The sequence below is a fragment of the Daucus carota genome, chromosome 2 (genome assembly GCF_001625215.2).
Source record: "Daucus carota subsp. sativus chromosome 2, DH1 v3.0, whole genome shotgun sequence".
Lineage (NCBI taxonomy): Eukaryota > Viridiplantae > Streptophyta > Magnoliopsida > Apiales > Apiaceae > Daucus > Daucus carota.
This window is the reverse complement of record NC_030382.2, coordinates 31,933,402-31,944,553: the sequence shown is the minus strand read 5'-3', so window position 1 is coordinate 31,944,553 and position 11,152 is coordinate 31,933,402. Positions and strand designations below refer to the sequence as shown.

Here is an 11,152-nt window from a genome sequence, read left to right as displayed (position 1 = left end):
AGTCTTAACTTCTGATTTTGGAGACATAGCATTTATGTCCTTATTTTTCCTGCAAAAAGAAGCAAGATGATTAGGATTACCACAATTATGACAAGTTTTCCTAGGAGCATTTGGAACAGGCATGTAATTGTTGCTTTTGTTTATTCCAACTTTTCCATTCCTATTTTTCCTAGGTTCCTTAATCCTGTTTTCCTTCTTAACCTCCTTGATTTTATGCTTAAGCTGTTTCTGAGTCATTAAACCAATATTAACCTGTTTAGGAGTATCAGTTTTTGATTCTGCAACAAATCTTACTGGAACTACCTTGGGTTTTTCAATTTTAATGGTTTCTTGTTTATGTGACTCAGCTTCATTTTTATCAGAGTAACCTAACCCTTTCTTCCAGTTTCCACTTTCTAAGATATTCTGAGTAGTCTTTCCTGAGTTAGTCCAAGTTCTGATTATCTCTCTTTCCTTAACAAGTTCTGATTCAAGAGAAGCATTTTTCTTTAAGATTTCATTTTTAATAAAGATAGCATCATCCCTTTCCTTCTGAACTTCTAGCATCAGAACTAGTTCCTTTTCAAGATAATCATTCCTTTTCTTGACATTTGAGTTCTCACATTTTAGTCTTTCATTTTCTAAAGTCTGATCTCTATAACTAACATGCAGAGTTTTAAGAAACAATCTTAACTCAGTTATATCTTCAGTATCAAAAGCAAGAGTGGAATGAGGTACCTTAGTTTCAACAGTCTCAGTGCTGTTGTCCATGTTTGCCATCAAGGCATAGTTGACTTCTTCCTCTGATTCTGATGAGTCTGCCCAACTTCCCTTCTTTGTGATAAAGGCCTGTTCCTTTTCTTTCTTAGCTTTCTTGCACTCAGTTGCAAAATGTCCTTTCTCTCCACAATTGAAGCAAGTGTATTTAGACTTATCAGATTTTCCAGATTTTTCTTCTTTGCCTTCATTCCTTTTGAAGACCTTCTTATCAGAGTTTCTGTCTTTCCTTGAGAACTTCTTCCCTTTGTTGAAGTTCTTGTAAGCCATCTTCTTGAAGCTTTTCACCATCAGTGCTGCCAGCTGCATCATCTCAGTATCACTGTCATCAGAGTCTGACAGTATATCAGAGTTTGAGTCATCATCAGAGTTTGATGACTCAGTATCAGACTTTTTGACATGAGCTTTTCCTTTGCTTTTCACAGTTGAATCTTCTTGAACTTTTAGAGCAACTGGTTTGGGTTTCCCACCATGTCGTTTGCTCCTTTGTTCCATCTCAAGTTCATGAGTTTTCAACCTTCCAAAGATTTCATCCAGAGACATCTCTTCAAGATCATGATTGTCTCTTATAGTGGTTACTTTCAAATCCCACTTTTCAGGAAGAGCAAGCAGAAATTTGAGATTTGAGTCTTCCAAATCATATTCTTTGTCCACAAGAGACAAGTCATTCAGCAGCTTGACAAACCTATCATAAAGATCAGTCAGTGATTCACCTGATTTTGAATCAAAGTGTTCATACTCTTGAGTAAGTATGGTCCTTCTGTTCTTTTTGATGGCTTTGGTTCCTTGACATCTGACTTCCAAAGCATCCCATATCTCCTTTGCAGTTTTGCATCCAATTACTCTATTGGACATAGCATTGTCCAGAGCACTATGCAACAGATGCTTCACCTTTGCATCTTTACTGATAGATGAGATGTCCTCTGGAGTATAGTCCTTCTTCTCTTTAGGAATCATCTTCTGGGGTTCATCTCCCACTGCAACAGAGAGCTTCGTTGGCATGTGTGGACCATCATAAATTCTATCCAGATATTCTGGATCTGTAGATTCCAGAAACATGATCATTCTAACTTTCCAGACAGAATATTCAGATGCCCTGAGGACCGGAACCCTAAGAGACTCATATCTACTGTTTTGTGATTTCTCAGACATGATTGTGTGTGATTAAGATCTCACTGTAGGTATATCAACAGAGCTGGCTCTGATACCACTTGTTAGGCCGACTAAACTCACTATATATATGATAATATAGTGAACACAATCCAAAACAAACACAAGTATAAGAGAATAATTCAATAAACTCTTATTCACAAATCTCAGTAGTTTACAAATAATCTCTTAGTGATTTATATCTTATCACTAAGAGCTGCTAGGTTACACGAATGATATTCAATTGATAACTCATCTAGAGTAAACCCTAAGCTGTGTTTATATACACAGTTACATGATATCTACTGATTGATTTATAATTATCTGCTTCCTAAAATAAACTAATCAGTAGCTATCCTTCTGCTGTCCTGATCTGTACAATCTCTCTTGATCTTTATCTTCCTTATTTAGTCAGATATGCTCCTGAAAATCAGCCGCCTGCAAACTCTGATCATCGCTTAAACTCTGATCCAGCTGTCAGTCGTTAAACTCTGATTTCCAGCTAAACTCTGATATTTGCTTCTGCACACTAAACAAGTTAGATACCTGTGACATCATCAAATATGTAACATCCTACTAATAGGTATTGCATGCCGTTCGTGCCATTTACGGGGGTAAATCACCATTATCAGTCAATTTTGTTCGGATTTGCCCTGATAAGGGATGAGACCGAAGAATCTTACTTATGGGTGTTTAAGAGTTGGTTGGAGGCTATGGGGAACGTGGCTCCACAAACGATCATCACCGATCAAGACATTGCTATTGGAAATGCTATTGCCGAAGTTTTGCCTAACACAAGTCATCTATATTGTACGTGGCATATAAGTACAAAATTTGGTGAAAAATTGTCGCATTTATATGCAAATCATGATCACTTCAAAGAAGATTTCAACTCTTGCATCTACAAGTCACTAACGGTTGCACAATTCGAAGATAGGTGGGAGGCATTAGTTGAAAAATACGATTTGATGAACCATTCTTGGTTACAAGATATGTACTCCGTTCGACACAAGTGGGTCCGTGTTTACACTAAACTGCACTTCACAACCGGGATGACCACTACCTCCAGAAGTGAGTCAATGAATTCTTTCTTCGATGAATTTGTCAATGCTAGTACCGGTTTGAAGGAGTTTATAGAGTGGTACACGGGCAATGCCAGCAATTAGAGCTCTCTCGAAATGCGCATCAGGCCTCCGATAGAAACGTGCATATGGCCTCCAACGCACCCAATCCAAATAGAAATTATCGAACATACCTCTGTATGCATCGATGTTGTGATGAACGTTGTAGAACTTTGACCTCCCTGAAGAGACTGGAGCAACAGCCCATGCTAATGCCCTAGGCCATATCATCCTCGTATTTTCTGCTATCAAAGGTTGTCCCGGGCGCAACCTCTCACGAGACCATAGCATCAAAACTGTTGTACAACCGGATATAGACCTGACATCCTTTCTACTAGCCTCTTTCAAATTCCTATATAGATATGAAAGAACTGCAGCCCCCCAAGCATATCCATAAATTTTGCTCGGATCCTCTAGAAATAGGATCAGTCGAGGGTGGACGACATTGTTGGACTTGGTAGGAAGCAGTATTGCCCCACACAAGTAGAGAACATATGCCCGAGTGTATATCACCATCATATCCCGATCTGTACTCGAAGGGCAAGTACCATACTGCGCTCTCAAAAATTTCAACTTCACACCACCACGGTCCAAGGCAGATTTCCTTTGCTCCTCTGTAAGTTCTGGATCGTGCCATCTTCGAAGCCATGTACTCCTATGTGGAATATCATCATCGGATCTAATTGGCTCTCCAACCACTGGTAGACCCATCAACATATATACATCTTCAAGGGTCACAGTCATCTCCCCGAAAGTGAAGTGAAAAGTGTTGGTCTCGGGTCTCCAACGCTCCACTAAAGCTGTGATCAAGCTAACATCATTCTGCATAACCGACTTTGGGTTTACAAACATCCCAAATCCCCATTGCCGCAATAAGTGGACTTGATAATCATGTAAATGCCATTCGCCGAGATTAGATGTACTCTGACGGATTGTTAGCTAATTTTCTCTTAACCCCCCGTTCCAGATTGTTGTGCTTATGTGATTAGCTTGGTCATAGAGCACAGAATTATCGACTGGGCCACAATAATCATTCGCCATATCTACAAATAAAATTACATCATGTTATTATTCTCAACGTCAACAAACCAAACTCCAAATTAAATTCCAAATCAAACTAAAATATCCAACTTCATCAAAATCTACACTATCAAACTCAAAATCCAAATAAAATCTAACAAAAAAATTCAACATCACCAAATTCTACAATATAAAACTCCAAAACAAAATCAAATTCCAACTTTTCCAAAATCACCACTACCATACTCAAAATCCAACAAAAAATCCAACAAAAAAATTCAACTTCACTAAATTTTATAATATTAAACTCCAAATCAAAATCAAATTCCAACTTTTCCAAAATCACCACTACCATACTCAAAATCCAACAAAAAAATTCATCTTCACCAAACTCTACAATATTAAACTCCAAATCAAAATTAAATTCCAACTTTTCCAATATCACCACTATCATACTCAAAATCTAACAAAAAAATTCAACATCACCAAATTCTATAATATTAAACTCCAAATCAAAATCAAATTCCACCTTTTCCAATATCACCACTATCATACTCAAAAATCCAACAAAAAAATTCAACTTCACCAAATTCTACAATATTAAACTCCAAATCAAAATCAAAATCCAACTTTTCCAAAATCTACACTATCATACTCAAAATCCAACAAAAAATTCAATTATAAAATTCGACTTTACCAAATTCTAAAATAGTAAACTCCAAATCAAACTACAAATCCAATTTTACCAACAATCTAACTATCAAACTCAAAATCTAACTATATAACTAACAAATTCGAAATCAAACTATCTAACTAACAATCTAACTAACAAATTCGAAATCAAACCAAAAAAATCGACATATACACACACATATACACACACATATACAAGAAATACTCACCTTTTGCTGCTAGGATAGCGTCGATTTGGGTTGAATTAGGTTGAATCGCCCTCAAAATCGCCTTCAATCGATCTAGTGGTTGTGTTTTTGAATTAGGTTAAGTTAAGTTTTCATCCACAATACGCTTTACAGTATAACGAGCCCGGTTCCGCTAGAAAAAACCGGTCCGCTGTATTATGTAACGTACATTTTGTTTCTCTGGGTTTACGCTACATAATACAGCGTATACGCTGTTTAATATTTTAATCCTTTTTTTAATCTTGACCGTTAGCTGCTTAATGGACGGTTAAAAATGAGGTGGATAAAATTAATAATTTATCCACCTTTGGTTGTAGAACCCTCCCATATATATATATATATATATATATATATATATATATATATATATATATATATATATATATATATATATATATATATATATATATATTCCTATAGGTCGTCAGGGGTTATTATCTCGCAAATACATAGTCGTCACAATCTTCTTTGCCCTCTTCTGGTGATCATTTTTTGGCTCAGTTTTCAGCTCGTTGGCTCAGTATTCATCTCGTTGGTACTTGGTAGTGTCGTTCTTCTACAACGACATTGTAATCTATTTTATCTTGAGAATCGATCGTTCTACACATATATACGATGAGAGGGGGAATACGTTTTAAGGAGATAGTTTTGCACTGGAATCAAATTTATTTTTTGTTTTTTTGTCTCTTCTAATTTACTCTGTTATTACCTATACACTCACGGATAGGGCTGTTCACGAACAGAGCCGAGCCGAGTTTTAAACTTTTTTCTATCGAGCCGAGCCGAGCTTTCTTATCGAACAAAAACTTGTTTTCGAGCTCGAGCTCGTTAACTAACGAGCCGAACACGAGCATGTTCACGAACAAATACGAGCCGAGCCAGAATAAAATAAGGCCAAATCGCTACTTGACTCTTAAAATAGCAAGCTAAATAAAACTTTTAGTGGGTTTTGATGGTACCATATTCTAGTTAATATTCTCCTGATCGATTTGATATATTATATGTTGAATTTGGTGTTGAATAACATGTATATATTTACGAAATTATCGTGAAAATACTGCATTTTTTCGAGTTTTAACGAGCCGAGCTCGAGCCGAACACACTAAAAGCTCGGCTCGAGCTCGTTTTCTTAACGAACACATTTATGTGTTCGAGCTCAAGTTCGAAACAAACCGAGCCGAACCGAGCTCTTATCGAGCCGGGCTCGAGCTTGTTCGCAAACAGCTCTGTTCGTGAACGGCACTGCTCACGGACATGACTTTTATTTATATGCTTGTGAAGTTCACGTATTGGCTAACTTGTGGTCCCAAAATTCTTGAGAATAATGATTATAAACATAATTACGCGTCGAACTATATTTTAGGTTGAAATACAAAGATTGAATATTGTTAGTCAGCTCTCGCTCATCTCCTAACAGTGACAAATTATGGCTGTCTCTGTCATATTTGAAATCATCTCATGAAGTATGAGGACCACTGTTTTCTCCTTATCTCCCATCCTGGAGATGAAAAGTTATAAATTTCTAACTAGTGAAAGTTGATGGATTTGACTGAACTTAGTGTCACTGTTCTCAATTAATCATACACGAACAGGTACCTTTTCTTCACTTGTTTGTGACCCATGGAGACATGAAATCTACATGATATTGCGGTAACTTTGGATTGTAGCTGATCACTTTTAACAGAATATATGCAATTAAATATGTATTATATATACACGTAAATATATTCAACTTTGATCATAATTTTTTTGGTTTGTTCGGATCATTTAGCTACATGCATCCATTCTTGTCATAACAAGAAGTTGCAGAAAACTTAAACAAAATCATAGAAAGTCTTACATAGTCATGGTATTATCTTTCTGTTATTCCTATAAGAACAGAAAGAGCTAGGTAGCTCATGAGTTGGATTATGTATGATTTTCACTGTGCATGATATAATGGAGAGTACCTGTTTGTTTACGGAGCTTAAAAGTAGCTTGTGTTTTTCTCGACATGTTTGTGTAAAAAAGCTAGAAGTACTTATAAAAAGTTGACAATATTTATCTTTTCTTTCACCGATTGTACTTCTTTTCCAAACAGTTTAATAATTTATAAATCTTTAACTTGCTTTTCACTTCTAGTTCACTTCTTTAGTTTAAGTAAAAAATCACTTATTTTAAGTTAACCCAAAACCCCGAGATTATGTGATCCTACATAATTATAGATGGATGGAAAGAGATAAGTCCAATACATCAATCTCGTCAATCATCACTGAGCTATCCTGTCATGTCTGATATGTATACAGATACTACTTATTTTAACTGTTCATACCTTCTGTTCCACCAGTTTTCTGTCTCTTCCACTAACATATATTCTACCTACAGCAATCTTGAACTTGCTGCATCTCTTCTCTGCTCAGTAATCACCTTCACTTCCTAAGAACAAAGTCGTAATTTGCAGTAAAATGAATGTTAATTACTCCCTCCGTCCCAAAAAGAGTGAGCTGGTTTGACTTTCACGGAGATTAAGAAAAATGTAGTAAGTTTAGTTGAAAAGTGGGTAAAGTGGTGGGATCTACCAATATTTAATAATAGATTTGAGATAGTGGAGGAAGATAGTGGGTGTAATAGTGTTTATATTATTATAGAAAAGAGATAGTGGAAGAAAGTAGTGGGTGTAATAGTGAAAAGTAGTGTTCAAAAATATTAAGTATTGTAGGTTCATTCTTTTTGGGACGTCCCAAAAAGGAATAAGGGTCACATAAAATGGGACGGAGGGAGTATGATATATGTCACCAGGAGTTTGAATATATATACTAGAATTCCATTATATTAGTAAAAGTCCAACTAGCTGGAATTTGGAATGTCAAAGTTCAATGGAATATTTATACAAGTAGTGAAAAATATATATGAATTTCTGTAAGGTTTTTCATAACTTCCTGGCTTGGTTTCCGTATGATGTGACATTACTAATGTTTGCTATTTCCTGACCATTCATAAAGACCATATGGATCCAATGCTTTGTGGCTTTCACTCTCCTCTCCTGTAAATCCTTGTGTAAACATGAGCTCCAATGGATCAGTACCCTCAATCTCTCCTAATTCCGCGAAGAAATCTTTGTCAGGATGGTTAATATAATGATCCCCGGCTTCTGTTCCTGTATCCTTTTCCTCCAAATGAATTCCCTTAATGTTAACATGTTCTGATGAACTATTATTCACAGTGACAGTGTTGGTGCTCATCAATTCTTTATGTTCTTCCTTTAAGCCCGGTAGAGGCGACTTTGGAGTTTCATTAGAGCCGTGAGCATTTTTGGTTGCACTAGCAATAATGCTGTTCTTGGAAGGATTATTTCTTGTGGAGCCTGCGAGAGCATTTCTTTGAGTTGGCCATGGATGGTTATGCTCTGAGGTGTATGTGATTACTAACATGTTAGGGTCAGTTCGGCTCCGTTCAACTTGTTTTCTTGCTGAACAACCCTTTGAGCTGCTGCATCTGTAATAGCCCCTGCTCCAATTACATATAACATAACATTAATTATATAATTGCCAAAAAATATTTTAAAGGCTCGTAAAAATATAATCACTTAAACTACACTTAACTATATAAACTTACTAATAATTTGGTTGCAAAAACCCTGTTTCTTGTAATATTGTTTATGACATGTTAAGGAAAAGAATCCAAAGAAGTATTAGCAGCCAACTAAATTACCATTTGATTTTGTGATCTGCTTGAATGATATATCGAATATACGGTACATTTGATGAAGAATAAATATATTCAAGTTAGAGCTGTGGATTATAGATAAAAATTACCTTGGATATGGAGATCCTTTAATCGGTTTTTGACCGTATTTCCTCCATGCCCAGAGATCAGATGGAACTATTTCTCCGGTAGGCCTGCTATTAACAGGTGCTGGTGCTGGTATACAAACTACCTTCTTTCCCTGCCCTTTCCTACAGGGATATACATTCTAAAACATTCATATAGCAAGCTAACATACTCAATCTTTCTTATTATGAAATTGTAAATTTTAATACATGTGCTGATGTTCACCTAAAATTACACTTTATAAATTTGTACTTAAAGTATACTATGAACATTGAGTATTCAGTATAACTTTTTACAGAATAAGATACAAGGCAATAACCTTATGAGTAAAATATACTAGGTTGGTTGTTTAATTATGTATTGCAGAAATTAAATCAAATGCATCAAAATACATTAAACTCTAAATAAACCCTATATATATAACAGACAATACATGATAACCCTATCATCTTTAATTAAAAACCTTGATTTCAAAGCTTTGTCTCCTCCTCTAACATATTTGTAAAAGAATCAAGTGCAAATTGAAAAATCATAATAGTAAATTACAACATGCAGTACCGTAGAACCTACTGACTGAAGCTAGCAAAGCTCTGAGATTATACTTAATTAATTAGCTAATTAATATATATTTGCAATTTAGCAAGAACCTGTAGATCAAACAAAAATTGTGATAAAAAAAAACCTTATTTCATGTATTATTGGTTCTAAATTAGTAGCTATCCACATAAAATAGATATATTTAAAACATGTTATATTCAGGATTAGGGCGCAGTTAATTGCAGAACTGATATATGCATATTCAATTCATTGAAGCTAGCAATTCATAAAGACGAAATAAAATATGTATATATGCATGTGAAGTCATTAATTCTACCTTCTCTTGATACCCGTATATTGTGGAGATGAGATCTGAGCCCTTCTGTTTTCGATAAAGCAATTACAAGGCTTACTAGTTCCGGAGCTGATACCACTAAACATCATATGATTAACATGATTATCACATATTAATTCACGATTCTGAGCAAGTGGTTTCAGTAAGCTGGAAGAATTAGCACAGCTTATGTCTGATGACGATGACAAGTCCCGGGAGATCTGAAACTTATTTGAATATTTATCATCATCAGGAAATGTTGTTGGTGATTGCTGAATAATATTTGAAGAGACTGCAGTGAAGATATTTGAAATTGGAATATCCAAGTCTTCGAACAGTGGATCTTTGATTAGGGTACAAAATGGATTTCCAAAATCATCCAAAGAATGATCTTTCTTCATAGCTGAGTGGCTCAACTGCCACATATCTGCGGTGGTAACGTGAGACGGCTCTTGGGATGAGGGTATAAGGCTGCTGCTTCCAAGTATGTCAGCTAACTCGCCCTGATAATTATCCATTAATCTTCGGAGTAATTAGTTATATTCCAGTATGATCATAAGATTGCTCTTTAACTAAGTATATATGTTGATAGATGGATAGATAGCAAGAAAAGGAGTTATAATGTATGTGCTTGCTGTGAGGAATTATTTGTTGATAAATTAATATATGTGGTTAGCAAATCAAGAAGAGACAGAGAGGGGAGGGGGAGGGGAAAGAAAGAAAATGAAGTGAAAAGCTAGCTAGGTAGGCAAACAGTTTGAAAAGAGTAAAAGTAGAGGGGAGGGAGATCCAACAATGTTGGCCAGATTCCTATTTGCTCCTATGCTAGAATAGGGTTACCGAGTACATGTAAGTTTCACACCTAGAATCCATTCAGTGAAAAGAGTTACCCGGTGGGGCTAATTATTAGGTAAAAACCGAATCGAAAATACCGTAATTCGGTGAAAAGGGTCCCGGTGTGTATATATATATAAAACACCGTAATTAATTAAATGTCATTATTTAATAAAATTATTATGAAATAATATTTTAGGAAAATTTATTATTAATTAATTAATATTATTTTTCCATGAATAAGTAATTACTTAAATTTAATAATTTTTAAAAATAACTAATAAAATATTTATTATATATCTCAAATAGATGAATTTTAATTTCTGTGAATTTTTTTTATGTTTCTAGAAGGCACTTCATTTATTGGTGTCAAAATATTTGGTATAAAAAAATGGAGGATCTATTATATTTTCTCTTCTTTTTTTTTTCAAAAAAGATCTTGAAAATTGTGTAATGCTTACTCTCAAACTTTTCGTTTACACAGTAGTGATATATAATAACTATAAATATATTAATTACTATAGGTGTACGAACACAAACAATAAGTCACTGTCGTAACATAAACTTTTAAACTTTAAAATGAATGAATAAATATATTGACTCATCTTAAATTTTTATGTAACATTTAATAAAAAAACAACTATATAAGATATTCATATATTTTTAAATAT

At 34.9% G+C, this 11,152-nt stretch overlaps 2 protein-coding genes across 2 annotated transcripts; both read right to left on the bottom strand.

The window, feature by feature from the left end:
- Positions 1–2,981: 2,981 nt before the first annotated feature.
- On the bottom strand, positions 2,982–3,854 carry LOC108207370 (protein MAIN-LIKE 1-like). The gene has a single exon (XM_017377821.2). The coding sequence runs from the start codon at positions 3,852–3,854 to the stop codon at positions 2,982–2,984; it is 873 nt and encodes a 290-aa protein (XP_017233310.2).
- Positions 3,855–7,721: 3,867 nt separating this feature from the next.
- LOC108208394 (probable WRKY transcription factor 14) lies at positions 7,722–10,454 on the bottom strand. Its single transcript, XM_017378928.2, is given in 4 exon segments — positions 7,722–7,925; positions 7,927–8,452; positions 8,761–8,901; positions 9,651–10,454. Coding segments are annotated over 4 exon segments (1,233 nt in total). The 5' UTR covers positions 10,166–10,454; the 3' UTR covers positions 7,722–7,874.
- Positions 10,455–11,152: the final 698 nt, after the last annotated feature.

What these genes read in the sequence shown, in the direction of transcription:
- LOC108207370 (XM_017377821.2), bottom strand. Translation starts at nt 3,854, where the DNA reads ATGCAGAATGATGTTAGCTTGATCACAGCTTTAGTGGAGCGTTGGAGA.